This window comes from Eretmochelys imbricata, chromosome 8 (genome assembly GCF_965152235.1).
Source record: "Eretmochelys imbricata isolate rEreImb1 chromosome 8, rEreImb1.hap1, whole genome shotgun sequence".
In the NCBI taxonomy this organism is placed as follows: Eukaryota; Metazoa; Chordata; order Testudines; family Cheloniidae; genus Eretmochelys; species Eretmochelys imbricata.
The window spans coordinates 65,891,970-65,910,266 of NC_135579.1; the positions used below are offsets into that span (position 1 = coordinate 65,891,970).

The following is an 18,297-nucleotide window of genomic DNA, read 5'->3' on the forward strand; positions in this document are numbered from 1 at the left end:
AAATCAAAATTACTGTTAAGTACCACATTATGAATAATCAGCTAAATACACAAGCATCAGGAAGCAGCAATGGGCCCAATAGTGTTATAATCTCCTTTGCTCTAACCTGCAAAGCTGAAGAAGACAACAAAAATACCTTACATTTTCTATTTTTCCTTGTTACTCATCCTCGTCAGAGGTGGACCTCTCCCCACCTTGTCTATCTCTTTAAAAGTATTTACATTTATTATTGAGACTACTTTTAAGTAAATCCATAAGGGTTCCAAGAAAAAAAAATTATGAAGTAAATGTTATATTTTATAGGAGTACTGGGCCTCACAATGAAGTCTAAAATCATGTGTTCCCATTATATCAATGCCTCATAATTATCTCCTGTGTTTTTCCACATTTGTTTTGTGCATAATTTGTGAGACCCAGCGGGTTTTCCGAGACCACAGGCAATGGTAATACTTTATTAAGAATACCTCTCTAAAGCAAATGCATTAAGAAGTGTATTTTCAACTTGAACATGTGGCATTTTAGCCACAATACTAGCATTGGTATTTAATGTCATTGTTAATTGAAGTTATTTATATGGCATTCCTAGAGTGGTCATCACTGTTCTATAGGAATGCTTAAAGCTCTGTGCACTGAAGTGAGAAAATATCACAGAGACAGATTCTGCCCTCACCTCCATGCATCCTCCATTAAATCAAATCGAGCCACTGAACTCACAAAGGGTCACACAGGCCTAACTAATGTCATAGGTCACAGGTAGCACAAGTTTAACTGAGGGCAGTATATAGCTGACTCCAATATGATACCAGCACATCTGACAGCAGAATATGTCTCTCAACAGCACATACTTTGCCTCCATATCTTAAACAAAAAATAAGAAGAAAAAACACCAACTTAAGAAGTATGTGTATTTTCAGACTTTGGCTGTTCTTCATCTCTGCTAAGAATTGAGTGGTTTTGTGAAGTTACAGTTGAAAACATGAGTAATATTTAAGAACATAGAGCAGAAGTCAGGATTAAACTTATTATAAAAATATTATAATAATTTAACCTAAAATAGGGCCTAATCCAAAATCTATTGAAGTCGAAAGATGCCCATCAATTTTAATAGGTTTTGGATCAGGTCCACAGTAGCTGAAAGCAGTTCAAAAGTTACATTTATAAGATGATGTTTGACATACTGATTTTGTAACATATCATTGTTCATTTAATATAGTCTAAACTGTATACTCCCTGTTTATCTGTTTGTCTTTTACTTCACCTGCAGTGTCTGTGGGAATTTCTTACATTATAGCAGCAAACTAGTGATTATATTTCACATTTGAAAGTAACCCATTTTAAATAATTGTGATAGTTAGTAATGTTAGTATTCTTAACAACCTCCCAGAAACATATTTTAGACAGATTTTTAAACCATTGCAGAATTGCAAAATACCTTGTGAGTGTCATTACTCTTCTAAAAAGCAAATGGCAGTGGTAATTTATGCAGAGCAGTACAACTTTTCACATTTAATTCTGTGCACTTTGTTTTCTGTAGACTAGAGAAAATGAAATTATGCCATTTTCCACACAAGACATTGCAAAGAGCAAAAGTGACTAATTACAGCCTCCTGGAGGACTAATTACAGCCACATAGTTTGCAATTATGAGCATTGAAACAATGTCTTTAAAAACAATGCATGGTATATTTTTATAATATAATGCAAACCTGATTATCCAAAGATCTCTGGGAACACCAGAAAACTTTGGATAACTGAGGGTTTGGATAACTAGGGGAGGTGGCTGATCAGGCTTTGAAGTCTAGTTTCTGGAACCCCCAGCTATGAATAGAACCTGCTCCAATTTTAGGGATTTCCCACTGGCTTCCTTAAAGCCAGCGAGCAATTCATGAGGAGGTTGTGTTCCCAGTTGCTCAGGACTGCAGCACAATAAAAAGGAGGCAAGTGGATTGCCCAGGGTTGATTCATGAACTCAGCTCAATGTAGAGGCATAGGCTGTTCCTCTCTTCAGACAGAGAGTGTAAGGGCCAAATACACCTTGGTCACAGGAGGCCTCACACACACACACACAGTCAAACTAGCACTTTGAAGGAGCAAGGTGCAGAGTAACCATGGAGGGAAACCTCATATTTTCAGCATGCTGAAGAGTGCAGCTGCTGCATGTCAGTCTCTGCAGCAGGCATACACAGTAGGGATTTGTGGCTATGGGACAACCCATGCAAAGAGCTGCGTATGCTACTGTAGTCCCAAGTCTGCATTAATGGCCATGCAGAAACTTCAGAGTGGTTCAGACCTTGTTGCCAGGTTGGAATGGGAAAATTCTGTCCTTCAATCACCTCCAACGTCTTCCTGCACACAGCAGAATTTATTTGGGCTCTGTGCAGGAACCAGGCTTTGCTCCATCAGAAGTACTTTTAGGAATAGGTGCCGATGGACCTGATCTCTGGCATATAGGCTGAAAAATTGATTTGGGGTGCAAAGTATACCAATCACAGATAGCAGGTTCCCGCTCTACCAGCTACATACATTATTATTTAATAAATGAGATTGGTGAATCACATGAATAGAGTTTTTATTTAATAACCAAAGCGCACAAATCATTCATGCAACTGAACAAAAATCAGATGCATAGAAACAGCCAGTCCTAGTGTTGTCATACTAAAACTTCTGAAAACATAGGAAACAGATAAAAATAGATATAGTCAGTGGAGTCCACCATAATCTGGAAGTGATGGTCCAGTTTACATCAGCTTCTCAGGTGCTCACCAAAGATCAGATACATGCCTTCTTTATACCCCTTTCTTTCCTTATATCTACACATGACTGGGACCATATTTGACAATGGTTCAGCCCCAACCCATTTGTGATATTCTGGGAAACCTTTTTTGGTATGCTGGCTACCCATAAATAACTTTCTACAGTTGGCCTCACTGTTAGGTCAACCCCTTTCCCACTACTTTTGATACATCAGTGTAGTCAGCTCCATGGATAGATGTACCCCAAATCCCCCCAAAAGCTACTATATAACTTGTTTTTCACTTGTGTGGCTAACTTGCTTGTCACAAGATACAAATCACAAAAAGTCCCCAGAACTGGTGACCCTAGGTGACTTATTAATGCTTACTCCTGATTTAGTTATGCCAACTTTGTAATAGGCCTTACTAGGTCTCACCTTTTTGCCAAGCCTGTAATTTATACCGTGTGTTCATCTACTTGCGTTTCAAGCACTCTTATCCTCTTACCTATTAAAAGCATTAAAACACATTCTAGCATTAATAGCCTAAAGCTTAAAATAAATTAGGTCAAAGCTTGGGCTCAAGTGAGTGCCACTTGTATCCCAGGCCAAAACCCATTCTTGCTCTTCATAATGAAAAACTCCATTCACCTCCCTTCACCAATAAAATTTGAAGGAGACTCCACAGGTGGGAATTCAGCAAGTTCCCTGCCTACTATGCTGGAAAAATCTGCACAGGAGAAAATTTGGCCTCTACGTTCATGTTAATTAACATTGTTATTGTGTTTCTTGCTAACATTCATTTGTGTCATAATGTTATGCTGACAACCAAGACACGTTCTCACAGCAACTGTACCTTGATCACTGCATACATATATTTAAAGTTGTTAATTTAACAGCATCTGGTGCGTACATGTATGCAGGATGATTTTAGTTATCCTGAAATTTTGAATTTCTAGATCTTTTTGTGTTTTAGTTTCTAACTAAGCTTTCCAATAGTGTTGTCTTTTGCATTGAACAGAACTTTAATTTACACTCTTTTGAATAATAAAAAAAGTTCAGCATCTCATGTTAAGGACTATATAATACTGCAATATAGACACATCAAAATAAGTATGCCACCAAACTACCTTTTAGTAAACCATCTACTTCAACATTCCTAGAGAGCTCAGAGGTGCTTTATAGATAATCGTATGTTGTTAGAATGAACAATTTGTCAGTGCCCACCTCACCAGTGTGAATGACAGTTGTCCAATAGCAAAGAAGATCAATGTATCAGAATTTATAAACCATATTCAGGTTAAAGGGCACTTTCTTATCTTTTATTCTGTCCAAAGGACATGGGTTTTATTTTATAAAGATCATTAGTCATTGAAATATATATTTTAGAGAGTTTCTAGTAGGTAAGATTATTTTGGCAGTCACTGGAGTGTACCAGATGGCTCATTAGCATAGGCTAGACAAGTCAAAGGCTTTCAGAATCATTTAGAAAATGTCAAACAGAAACAAGAACCCTGTCACTTTTTATTAGAATTAACTACATCATACCCTGGACAAAGATTTCACCTTGGGTCAGAAAAATTAATACAGAATTATATGAATTGTTTAATATACTGGGTTAAAGATAGGTCTCCCTCTGGGGACTCATTTGCTGGCAATATATTATGGTCATCTACTTCAGAAATCTTCAACCTTTCCTTTTGTAAGCTATGAAAAGAGTTGACCTTGCTCAAAATCCATTGGTGTCTAATTGATTTGAGGTGTATGCAAAATTTCAACAAGACACTCTGCTAGAGTTCTTTTGTGATCATTTTCCCAGGAAAGTTGGGGAATGGATTTGCTGAATATTCAGCAGCATGTAAAGTATGCTTTTGTCAAGAGAAAAAAACATCTTTTAAGTAAAACATTGCATTAGTAAACAGGAATTCAGATGCAATTGAAATGTTACTTTCTTTTTCCCCTCCTCAGATGTCAAAAACCTTGAGAACTTCCAGCTTGTGGAAGGTGTTCAGGAACAAGTGAATGCTGCTCTGCTGGACTATACAATGTGCAACTATCCACAACAGACAGACAAATTTGGGCAGCTTCTCCTGCGGCTACCAGAAATCCGGGCCATCAGTATGCAGGCCGAAGAATACCTCTACTACAAACACCTGAATGGGGATGTGCCATGTAATAACCTTCTCATTGAAATGCTGCATGCAAAGAGAGCATAAATTATACCCACTAGAGCTTCTGCTTTCAAGAAAAAAAAAAAATACTCTGAACAGCTCCAAGCAATGCTAATTAAAAACTTGGTTTTAAGACTTTGCAAAATGGTATAATAATCAAATACTTAATAGTAAATAAGTGATGTATCAGGGTATTTGTATTGCAAACTGTGAATCAAATGCTACACATCCCCAAAGGAATCTTTACAGGACTTTGTACTGGAATGAAACAAGCTTACAAGTGGATCTATCACCAATGTCAACATGAAAAAAACCGGAACAATTCTTGTATATTTAACTTTTCTGATCGCCACTATGAAGAAATTTAGGAACAAACTGATCTGTGTTATTAAGCTAATATAGCGGAGAAATTGAGTGCACTAAAATCCTTCACTGTACAGCAGGACTTCTAAAACAACTCTAAAGGATGCAAAACTGCACCATCAACATCTTCTATCATCCTTCCAAGGACCCAACACTTACTTTGCCTGTGATAAATGTTGTGACACCTATTCAATCTGTAATAAAGGTCTGGAGTAGGCCACATACTGTATAGTAACTCCACCAAATCATAAAAGCCTGGTTTTGAATGTCTGTGTCTCAGGCCTGCAAATAGATAATATGAAGAGTCTGTTAATAAGTTAGCTTGACATTCTTAATATGTTCTGAAGTTTGTTTTTTGTGTGTTCATATAATTAAATCAGGCAGTATCCCTCTTCTACTAGTATCACATGAGATGGGTATAAAACATCACAAATAGTTGCTCCAAAGTAAATTTGCCAATTCAACCATGTTTCAATCACAGTGTCAAAAACATGGCTCTGGCATTGTCTAAGATTTTCATGCTAAATAAGCTTGCTGAAGTTTTTCAGTCTTTTAGCCATCCTGTTTAAAGTTAGTTTCTTTTAAAAATAAATAAAATCTTCTCAGATTTCAAATGGTAACATTGCTAAATAATGCAAGTCAACATCTAAAGTGCATTTAGCGATGGAAAAAAACCAACGATCAAAATGTATGAGCTGATGAAGTAAAACTGCTTGCTAAGAAGTGATCTTTAAAATTATCAAGAAAAGAAAGTAAGTTTTAAACACATAATTTAAATAAAACAAATATTTTTTTAAAAAAAAGTTAGGTAATTAAAATATTCTCCATGGGTAAAGAAGAGTGATACTGCCATGTCTATGTAGACCAAAGTCTGCTGCAGAACAAATATTGGAGAAGGACAAATAATTACATCTCTATCCAAATGAAGATATCAGTATTATAACATGTAGTGCCCCAGTTATGAAAGTCTTGCCTTATTTCATTATCCTAAAAGGTAACTGGGCAAATGTGGATCAACGTATGTTTAAAATAAGAGTATTAATACTTTACGTTAAAAAGAACCCTAGTGTTTACATTCTTTAGGTCCTGTGGGAAAAAAATCTGTGATAAGATTGCAAAGAAGTGATTCCCTTAGTGTTGCTTTCTGATTGGTAATTATTTTACCAGTACTGAATTACTGTATGTCGTGAGACACTAAAATCAAAAAGGGAATCTCATTTAAACTTTAATTTTTTGAGATTATCGGCTGCACAATCACTTGTAGAAACTGTATAAACTCCTAATCCCTTAATTTTTTTTCATGACAGTTGCTGGCTTTTGAATAGTTTATTTATATTGTATATCATAGTTTCCACTGTAGACAATTATGATGCTAATTTATTGGTCCTTGGTTTCATCTTTATATAAGATATAGCCAGAATGAAGAAGCCAAATATATGTGTTTACTGTAGCATGTCTTCAAGTTAGTGGAACATAGTTCAGGGACATACAAGGGTCTTTACAAATTGAAACCATTCACTTGATAAATGTCTGTAAATCTTCATAATCCTAAATGTAGTTTATTTAAATCTATTGTAAATTATGTGACTTGTAGCTTCTTCTGGTTTATGTGAATTTAACAAGGTGCATTCTTATCTTAAATTCTTTTCCAAACATTGTACATTGTATACCAAAGACATCAGTTATTTCTGCATTAGTATAAAACAGATTATTTTAATCACCTGTATTAATAATCTCTAATATTCTGTCCATGTGTAGGGTACAAACCTAGCTAAGCCTAGTGTCAGCAGCACGTAGATGTCTGTCTCACATCATGGAACACCACTCACGCTGTTTTACAGATCAAATGTTAATATGAAAATATTTCACCTGAGTATCTTGTATAATCAATAGGGATGGAAGTATCACTTGAAAAAAACAAAACAACTAAACTTATAGAAAGTAAGATGTGAATGGCATTTGAGGGTGGTAGTGAAGTTGCTGTGGTCACATATGTACAACATGGGTATAATATTTCTTTTTTCTTTTTCAAGTGTTCAGATTCTGTAAATTCTTGATTTGTTTTTATGGAAACTCTACAGTGAACCTCAGTGAATATTAAAGCTTAAAAAATAAATAAAAATGTGTTGCTAACTGAATGCACAGCACCATTATCTATGTACAGGACAAGAGTACTAATATAAGGATGTAAAAGACAAGCAACAATTTGCATACAATTTAATGGAAACAGTTTCAGATAAACTATAACATATATTAGCAGTATCTGTGGTTCCAAGAATCCCTCCAGATTGCCCAAAGTTTCTAAACAAAAATCTCCCTAAGTTAATTGTTAACCACTTTGTAACCAGACATTTACTTGTGACTGCCTTATTGATTGCAGGACATATTAGTAAAAGCAGACTGAAATACAAAGGTTTTGGCTTTGCCTGGTTTATTATAGTTCTGTATTTGTAAGCAGACGATCTGTAATGTCTGAATATTTGTATTACAGACATTCTGCGGCTGCCTCTGATTTAAATCCATGCAACTTTTAGAATGTGCAGTTAGTTACTTGTTGAAGTTGAAGTTCTCTTACTGTATCAGTGAAATACCTATTGTCATGTCAGTTCTTGCCAGGAGTTATGCATCACCAATGGATTTTTTTCAGTATTTCAATAAATATTGATATGCCCATCCTGATTATTTTAAAATTGTTTTTATAATAATCCCATTGCATTGGAAATTAAGTCCTAGTCAAAGAAAAGTCAGTTACTCAAGCAGGAGTTAAAAAATACTGAAGATGAGGCCAAAGAAAATTTGATGCAGAAAGGAATATAAATTTGCATGTATGAAACATTACATTCAGAACCTCAGATATCATGATGAACACGGTGTAGATGCATATGCTGAAAGCAATACACATGACTTGAAAGAGTGGGTAAGAAATCTCCTTTCAAAATAGCATATTTATAGATACATGGTTTTATATGTATTCTTTAACAGCATTCTTAGTCTTAGAATAGCAGTTTGATATTCAGTGTTACCTACAAAGACAAAAGAGAATCAATTAACAGCATTCAGGAGGACAGCAGAGCTCAGACTAACCTGTCAGCAATGTAAATACATGACAAGGCCAGAGCTTCCAACACAACTGCCAGAGGACTCTGCCAAAGAGACAGATGTTGCTGCTACTAGAAAAATTATTTTGCCTGCCATTTCAAGAACATGAGGAATAGTGGTACACTATGATTTGTCAGTAGAATCCCACTATGAGATCAAACACACCTTTTCTAGCTTAAAGTGTTTTTTCTCTTCGGCCCTGATCAGGCTCCCACTGAAGTCAATGTTAAGTCTAGAATTAGTTGTGTACAAATATTTTGCTTAAAAGAAACACAAATTCACAAAAGAGACACAAAAATTAAAGATAATATCGTGTGGCTTAAATGTTGGAGGAATATGTTTTTATTTTGAAGGCGCACATATTACAAGAAACTTTTGGATCAGCCCTCAAAGAAGATGTCAAGTTTATCAAGTTAGCATCACTTAAGAAAAAACTTCCTAATATATATGAGTGATGTATTTAGTATCCACAGTACACACAAACTAGGAGGGGATTTTAGCTTTAACTAAGTTTGACATTGGTTCTGAAGCAAGCTGATGTATGTTTTTATTGGAAACATGCAAAGAGAGAGTTCAATGTAATTCAGGCCAACGGAGTTCAACACTTAGTGATCTTGACAATTTCCTGGCATGCTAAAAAACAGTTTTTTTTAACTCTTCACTGGAAGCATGAAGTTCAATCTCTAACATAAGGTATAGTAACAATATTTTCACTCTCACCAAAGCATTTGCTGTGTGCAGCATTACACAATGAGCTACTACCTTTCATAGGAAAAGTTGTTGTGTAGAAACTAGATGCTAATATCTAAGCTGGCAATATTTGTAGGTCCAAGAGTGTTAAAGTAACAATGATCAAAGCGTGGTTCAGCCAAGTTACAACAGCATTAGGGACAAGTATTAAGACAGTTTTATAGAGGTACCCTAGTGATGCTGGAATGATTCAGATCACCTGTGTGTCAAAGCAGCACTCTGCTATTTGCATATATGCTGGATAAAAAAAATATTTGTAATCCTTCTGCCAGGTGGTGTCCTCAGCAACAAGGGCCAAGTCCAATATTGAGGGGTTACTTTTAACATTACAAAACAGAACTAGCTTAAACCTTCACCCAGAAAGCTGGGAAAACTAAACACCACCCCTGGGTGCCTCTAAGAGGCAATACTTCCCCACTTGCAAGCATTGAGTCTGTGTGTAACAAAAGGAAACGTATTAAGAACAGGAGGAACTCAGGATTAATTTGGGAAACTACCGCACCACTTATTCAAAAGTATGCAAACCATAAGTAAACACCCACCCTTTAGTATCATGGGCAATAGACCTTTGCCTCAGTTTCTCACATTGTGGTGTCAAAGTCTGACAAATGTCCCTTTAAGATGCCATGCCTCTTTCCCTCCACCACACCCCACTCACAGTTGATTGTCTGAGGTCAGTGAAGTCCCAGAATTCAGGGATCTGCATGTAAGCTCACCTCCTACCCCTGAATGGGAGAAGGAGGAAGATGGTTTGAGCAATGCCTCTGCTCCTGTTCATTACTGTCGCTGTGGTCTCTGCCACTGCTTGCCTTTGTCACTGCCATCTTTGCTGCTGCTCAGTGCTACCTCTGCTTCTAACTGCAATGCTGTGTTCAGCAGTTCCACCACTTAGCCCAGTTCTTAGTGGTTTCAGCTCTTAGTGATATCTGTGGGTAGGTCTTTTCCCCCAGTTCATCAATAGATGGCAGGGGAGAGCTCACTCAGACCCTGGCTTTCATATTAGTTTAAGTATAGCAATTTGCCATTAATATGAGAGATACGCTAACTGGCAGTCTTGGGACAACCAGCTCCTTATCCACTGGCGTAAACTGATGCAACTCCATTAATGTCAATGGAACTATGTCAGTTTACTCCAGCTGAGGACCTGTCCCAGGTTTACTAACAGAGCCAACTGCAGAGTAACCATCAGCTTCAAGGGGCCCTCCAGCTATTACACTCTGGGTATAATGAAGAAATCACAAAGCAAAAGCAACAGGGTGGTAGTATGCAAGTGTTACCCACACACCTTCTGCGTGTGGTGTTCTGTCCCATCTAGTGGCACTGAGACTACTTAAAGAGAGTTAAATGAGTCTGCTCTACAGCCTTAGCTAACAGCCAGTTGGCTTTTAGCTCATGCAGTAGAAGCTCATACACTAAGCTCCAAAGGCCCCAAGTTCAATGCCGACAACCGGGATCTGTCGGCGTTATAAAAGCTCTTTACCAATCCTGTGTCTCAATCTTGCTGTCATAGGCCAAAGGCAATAGTGGCACATTGAAATTAGTGGGCACTTTCCCTGAGTCAGAACAGCAAAGGGACAGCAGGAATTGTCTCCATAACGCCACACAGGTTGACACGCATTAGCAAGGCAACATGGGGAAATGCTGCACATCAGTATCTGCTCCCCCTCTTTTACTTTTGTGATTACTAAATTCACACTCTAAAGGAGGGAAACAATTCTCAAACTGAGGCTCAGAACATTTCTCAGAATGCTCCCAGCAACACTAATGAGCATTGTTATGTTGTTGCAGCCACTCAAAAGAAGTTGAGTCATTCAGTGCAGTGCATGATAGATCTCAGAGTTCAGGAGCCTCAGTTGAAGCCTTAACGAAACAGGAACTTTCTGGTAGAGCTGATGTCAGTCACACAGTAACCGTTGCTTCAGAATGTTTCCCTGGATGGTATTAATCCACAATGTCATTTGTAATAACATAGCAAATAGTAACCTGCACTAGAGAGATGAAAGTAAAATTGTGTGAAGGGCCCAGAAGAAGTTGCAGTCGGTGTGTTATACATTTCTAGATGTCACCCAGTAACTGTATACACACATGCACACACCCCAAATGCCACAAATGGCAATTTTTATGTCATGTACAGAGAGCTGTTATTACTAATTTCCATCAATAATATATAGTTAGCATAAAACTGAAAGGGAACCATTGGCATCAAATTAAATGTTTAGAGTAGAGTTGCAGTGGCAGAAAAGGTTTACCACATTATCTTCTGGTTAGCAGCCAGCGTCCATGTGAGAGCTAAGTGCATATTCATAAACTGAGTGCTAAACTGTCAGCTTCACAATGTGTTTAGAAATGGCTGTCCCAAAGATGGAGTATTTTGTCTTCTTTCCAAAATAGATACCCTCTCCTTTGATAACAGGTCTAATCTGTTAGTTATCAATAATTATATTTAACATGCTGCTAGCATTGAGACATTATCCATCAACATCTCCCTAGTGATATCAGTCAATATTACTTTTGTATGGAAAGACTCCACCCCTAGCATGCAGCTTCACACCCAGGCCAGATTCTGATGAGGTTCTATTAAGGAGGGGTGAATGGAAGAGCCGCAAATTGGCTTTACCCATGGTCCATACGCTCCCTTGTTTAACATTTGGAAAGCATTTTGAGAATGTCAGCAATAATGCACAGTATTTGTAATATGCATCATCACTTTCTTTTAATTATTTGTAGGACATTTCCAGACTGACTATTTGTTGTATATATTGCCTTTAATATTTCCAAAAGAAATAAAATGGAAATTTCTGCAGCGCTTTACAGGAGTGGTGTAAGTATTTTAAAGATGAAAACATGATAAAAGCCCCCAAGTGTTGTTAACCAGTGCTTTTACTGACCAGTACATTCTTCTACTCCCATAGCCCTGCATCACTAGAGTGGGGGAGAATGTTCTTGTGACCACTGGATATAATGAAGTGAGGTCAGTTTCCTGAAGAGTTAACTAGTGTTCTCCCATCTTCCTTCAGTATAGTCTTCAGAAACATAAGCAACATTGATGGAAGTCATTCAGCATCAACCTAGAAGTAAAGAGATTCAACAGAAGAAGAACTGGCTGTTCTGGTAAAATGTGTGTTTCCTTGCCTTAGTTGCCAGAAATACAGACTGGGGGGGGGATTCTCTTCTCCAGCTGTCAGGTAGGCTGTAATCCATCACAACATAAAAGTAGTTTCAGAGTTTTCATTCCACCCCACGGCTCCAGGAGGGTCCAGAATCTTATTAAATTAACCTACTATTAATAGGTGGCTATTGCATATTTCTTTAAACTGACTGCCATACAAGCACGTCATATTCTGACTTGTAAAAGGTCACAGATAGACCTAAAAACTAGATCTGGAGATTTCCAGTGCAGATTGGGAGGAGGTATTGTTTCATATTCTCTGTGTATATATAAAGTCTGCTGCAGTTTCCACGGTATGCATCTGATGAAGTGAGCTGTAGCTCACGAAAGCTCATGCTCAAATAAATTGGTTAGTCTCTAAGGTGCCACAAGTACTCCTTTTCTTTTTGCGAATACAGACTAACACGGCTGTTACTCTGAAACCAGTGCAGATTGTAGATATTATAGTACCTAGCACAAAATATCGCAATTCCATAGATAAAGTTGAAAGGCTCCCATCATGCAATTCCAGGTGACAAGCTGTTTTCCTTGCCACTCATCATTCTCAGAAGCCATATAAGAGTGAAGTGGTAGGTATCTTACAGGTGAAGTTAAAGTGGCATTTTCATTATTAAACTCCTGTTTTCAGACAATTATAATAAATTCCTTCAGAGAGAAAGTTTGATATGATGCCATCTCAGCTTGGGAGAAATTCCTTATGCAGAATTTAAAGAAAACTAGTTTCTCTTTGTTATATTTAATTTGGTTTAAATTTGGGTTATTTGTTTTATTTCAGTGGTTCATTGTAGCATAGATGTTAATTTCCCATGTGAGCGTGCTTTCAGAGTGGGACTTCTCTTCCTTTGAGCTCAGATCCACCAAGCCTTTAGACTTTGCTTCTGAAGTACTGCAAAAGTGAGAAGATGGAGATTTCCACTTGCTCTGTGATTTACATTCCCTCATGCCAGTTTCCTGTTTTTCAAGTACTGAGGAAAAGTTTTCCAAATAATTGAATTTCCAAAATTCAACAGAGCATAAGAACACAAGTCAGTCAGTTCAACGTAGCCTCATAAACAGTGCAAAAGTATCACTGTGGTCCTCAAGAGCAAAGGATCTCAGACTTGTAGCGTGTGTCATGGGCCCAAGCTAGTTCAGGACTGTAATTTGTCAGTTCTTGATTCCTTATTACCATACATGTATAACATATACAACCAACTGCACCTGGTGCCATGTTCCTTTGGAAGATCACAACCTTGTGGAACTTCATGATTCTGTCTAGATCTACATGCAGCAAAGGATGAAAGAAGTTCTTCAATGCACACTACAGACTGATGAAATTAATACTCTGCAGTTCTGTAGCATCTTTTATGCAAGGCTCAAAAGTATTTTTATTAAAGTAGATAAGTATTATCCCCATTTTATATATGGGGAAATTGAGACAGAAAGAAAGAAAAGGGACAAAGTTTCAAGTGTCTTCTAATTTAGAGGATTTCATTTCCCTAAATTAAATTAAAATTTAATTTAATCTCCCTATCTTGAGATAACTATTGGTGCAGTCTAATTTCAGAGGTACTGATCATCTCGTCTCCAGTTGGGTACTCTCAAATTACTTGAGCTAACAGATGAGCTGGAGTACTATTTGCATTAGCATTCCATATTAAGAAATATGCAGTTGTGTCCATGTCTATGTTATTGTGAACACAACCCATAAAATGTAACAGGAAGGGGATGGGGTAAGGGAAGAGCAGAGAAAGAACTTAGAATAAAAATACAATACAATTAGAAGAAAGCACAGATGCTGAATATGACATATATGTTTCATAAATATTTAAACTGAATTCACTTTTAATCTAGAAGAAATAAAACTAAATAAAATGCTGGATTATTACTATTGCTTTGAAGTGTTAACAAGTCTTGTATAAATTATTGTTTATGTATTTCGGGGAGCTGCTATATAAAGTGACATTATTAATTTACATCTAATACATCTAAGCTTTGTTCTACCCAATCTATACAAACTGATGATTAAGAAAACCAGAGCATTGCATAATTGATTAAATACGTTCAATCAATTCATTCAGATCATGCTGTGAAAACTGAAGCCTCTGATTAAATTAGACCGTTTTTTATTTAAAATCATATAGTATGATTGTCTCACAGACTATTAAGAAAATGCAAACTGTAAAAGGATTGTTTTCCATTTAGAATATAAGCCCCCAAAGTATGATCAAAAGACAGTGAAGTCATTTTTTCTACAGAACAATTTCTCTGTGAGTAAAAGTTCACTGTAACTGGATGTATAGTTCACATTTTGCAAAGCACGGAACTCTTGTTCTGCTTCATTGTAAATAGAACTTCATAAATTCAAGTTCATTAAGGTCATGACCCAGCAAAACATTGAAGCATATCTTTAACTTTGAGTCGATGAATAGTTCTGTTGATGTCAATGGGACTACTTGTGTTCTTAAAGTTAAGCACGGGTTTAAGAGCTTTGCTGGATTGTGGCCTAAGGGAGAAACTCACCAGTTGTGGAGACCCCATCCATGGCCCCTTGCATGACTTACCACCAACACATATGTACTGTGACAAAGTTTCTCCTCTACCTTGGTGGGTCTTGCGCTTATTGGAGGATTTGCTCACCTTGGAGCTTCACGGCAGCCCTCAGCTTGACCGTTTTTCTGAACCCACAGTCGAGGTGGACTCCTTCTGTGTCTAACCAGGAGTTTGGAGGTTTGGGGGGAACCCCCGGGCCCGCCCTCTACTCCGGCTTCCAGCCCAGGGCCCTGTGGAATGCAGCCGTCTAGAGTGCCTCCTGGAACAGCTGTGCGACAGCTACAACTCCCTGGGCTACTTCCCCATGGCTTCCTCCCAATACATTCTTTATTCTCACCATAGGACCTTCCTCCTGGTGTCTGATAATGCTTTTACTCCTCAGTCCTCCAACAGTCCGCGTTCTCACTCTCAGCTCCTAGTGCCTCTTGCTCCCCACTCCTCACACGCACACCATAAACTGAAATGAGCTCCTTTTTAAACCCAGGTGCCCTGATTATCCTGCCTTAATTGATTCTAACAGCTTCTTGATTGGCTGCAGGTGTTCTAATCAGCCTGTCTGTCTTGTCTCCAGAAGGTTCCTGATTGTTCTGGAACCTTCCCTGTTACATTACCCAGGGGAAAGGGACCTACTTAACCTGGGGCTAATATATCTGACTTCTGTTACTCTCCTGTAGCCATCTGGCCCAACCCTGTCACAGTACTAGATGGGACATCTACCTCAAGTTCTTAACTCTCTCATTACTTAGTTTCCTGACACCTCACTCATCAATGCAATGATTTTATTTTGTTTCTATTCCTTTTGGAAAATTTGTTTGCTTGTTTTTAACTTCCAGTTCTGTTCATCATTCATCTCTGCCCATCTATTCCACTCTAATTCCAATGATTAATTCACTCAGGCTCTCCTACTCAGACCAAAGTCCTTTTTAACATGAACACACTTCTGTTTCTGTCTCCTGTTTGCTGCCTTCTCACCTCCTTCTCTCTCCCCTCAGTCTTCCCCCTAAATCTGTTCTCTATCTAATCTCTACATCATTTCTCTCTTTGTATCCTCTCTTTTCTGTGTCTCAAAGAAAGCTTACAAATCAACTGAATAAAATGTGTGAAAGGTGTCATGAATGTTACCTATGTGACCTGAAAATAGTTTCAAGGATTCAAAATAACATGCCTGCTGTGTTTATAAAGCAGCAAAATGACCAAAACATGTCAAAACAGGAAAAGCAACAGCTGGCCCTGGTCAGATCAGCCTGAAGAATCATCCGGCCAACAGCAAAGACAAGGTCATTGGTCAGCCTGCTGCATCTTGGCTCAAGTGAAACTATTTTACAGAATCAAATAACTATCTGTATTTAGTAAATTTGTTTTCAGAAAAAATGACAGCTGAGAATTTCAGTTCATGAACTGGATCTCAGGATGAACTGTTATTGGTCCTCAGAAGTAACACTGAGACCACTTTATTACTATCATAATTAATTCGTTTAGTACCAACATTGTGCTTAGCTTTCTCCAGTTCCCACAAATGAGGACAGACTTTTCCCCAAAGAGTTTACAATAAGGACAGATGGGACATCTAGAGGTGAGGAAATATTAATATGGATTTTTGTTTGCTTTCCTAAACTTTGTTATAACGACACTTATCGTGTGTCTTGCAGAAAAAAAAGTCACATGATTTCTTGCAGTGCAAATCATACTCACGTGAGTGGTTCCTACACTAGTAAATCAGACCTTAAAAAGAAAGCAACAGGACACATGCACAAATAGCCCAGAACAGAATTTAGCCCTAGGAGCATTCAAAGACTCATCTACACAAATGTTTTCAACACTATGGTCAACTGAGAAAGCAGCATATATGAAACCCTACCATCAAGCAGAGTTTTAAAAACTACTACGGAATTCATTTAATTGTATCACATTTTACTTATTTCTTCAATAGACACAGAATGTATCATGAAGCACATTGTTCTTAAATAAATTCATAGTATATTTACATATGCAAAATGAAGTTCAATAAAGAGAACTCAGGGGGTTGAAGGCTACAGTTGCATAAAAAGTAACTATGCAAAACAAGAACAAAATTCCAAAGAGGAAGTGAAGTCAGATTTGCAAGGGTGATAGAATTAAGGCCAAGGATATTGTGAAAGCTAGGCTGATCTTCCCAATAGTTGTTTTGTAATTTAACTCTTTCCAAGTTTCAAAGCTGTAAGAAGGGTCATACTAACCAATATAGCTAGTCAAAATATAGTGAAGATTTTTTTCAAAAAACAATTTAATCATTTTTCAGAGAAAAAAATTGACCAGTTTCATAAGGTGTATAAAAAACAGAAATTGGGGTGTAGAGGGGAATGTGTTAACATTTTGAATCATTTCCACCAGTTCTATTAGTCAAGAGGCTAAAATCTAGGACACTCTTCAAGAAAGAGATGTGGTCTAATGGTCCTTCTCACAGGACTGGGAGCCACTATGTCTTAAATTCCACTCCCTCTTCTGTCACCAACTCCTTTGTGACCCTAGAGAAGTTGAGTTTTTTGGACATGTCTCTGATTAACTCTCTCTTTTCTGATGTGCTACTGAACAAGAAAGAGTAAGGACCAAAGAAGTAAGCACATCTTCCAACAGGCAACCAAAATAATGACAACATCTCTTTGTTTTTGTTTGAAAGGTGGGTTTTGTTGTTTTATTTGGGGAGGGGAATCTGCATAGGTGTGGGAGATAGGGTTGCTGCTTCACCTCCTGGTTTGCAGTGGTTTCCATCATGTACAGGGTTTACAGTTTGTTTGGCTCTCAGCACCCTCACTTTATAAATTGTTTCAGCACCCCTGGGTATACACGTACAAAATGTAATGACAACAAAATTTCAATCAGATACAACACAAAGAATTTGACATTTTTGCCCTTAATAGTATAACCTATTAGGAAAAAATATCTTATCTTCTTTCTTTCCTTATCTTGCAGAACTCCTGTCAACCCAGCACTTTAGGTTTTTTTTTCCCTTCAGTGGGTTAGTCTTTAGCATTAGAAATTAGACAGTGTCATCTCCCAGCAACTAATCTCAAGCTTCAAAATTCAGATCTGAACTTCCACATGTCTCTGATTTTTGGGGATCTTGGGTTTTGGATACTACCCATGTCTAATTCCAATGGTAAATACACGTTCTAATGTTAAATACTATTTCACCTTGGAAACTACAGTATGTGCCCCTTCAGAAACTGTTTACAAGCAGCCCTTCCACAGAGAATACCAATGATATACTGCTGATTAACATCCTCTCTCTCCTTTACTGAATGAACTGTTAAAAGACCAAGACATGTTGCAGAGATAATATGAACTGAAATACATGGAGCAGTTGTTACATGCCAACCTATCGAACACTATGATAGCTTCATTACCGATCTAAGTCCAACCAAAGCAATTCCTTCAACTTTGTACAAGACAATCTGAAGATGACTCTGCTGGGGGAGTATTGTGCACTTCACTATCTTACAAAGC

General features: G+C 37.6%; 1 protein-coding gene across 1 annotated transcript in view; it reads left to right on the forward strand.

Moving 5' to 3' along the window:
- Positions 1–4,946, forward strand: part of NR5A2 (nuclear receptor subfamily 5 group A member 2) — a 99,573-nt gene extending 94,627 nt beyond the window's left edge. The window contains exon 7 of the mRNA XM_077824209.1: positions 4,699–4,946. Within this exon, the coding sequence (XP_077680335.1) occupies positions 4,699–4,946 (248 nt within the window). The remainder of the gene's footprint in view (positions 1–4,698) is intronic.
- Positions 4,947–18,297: the final 13,351 nt, after the last annotated feature.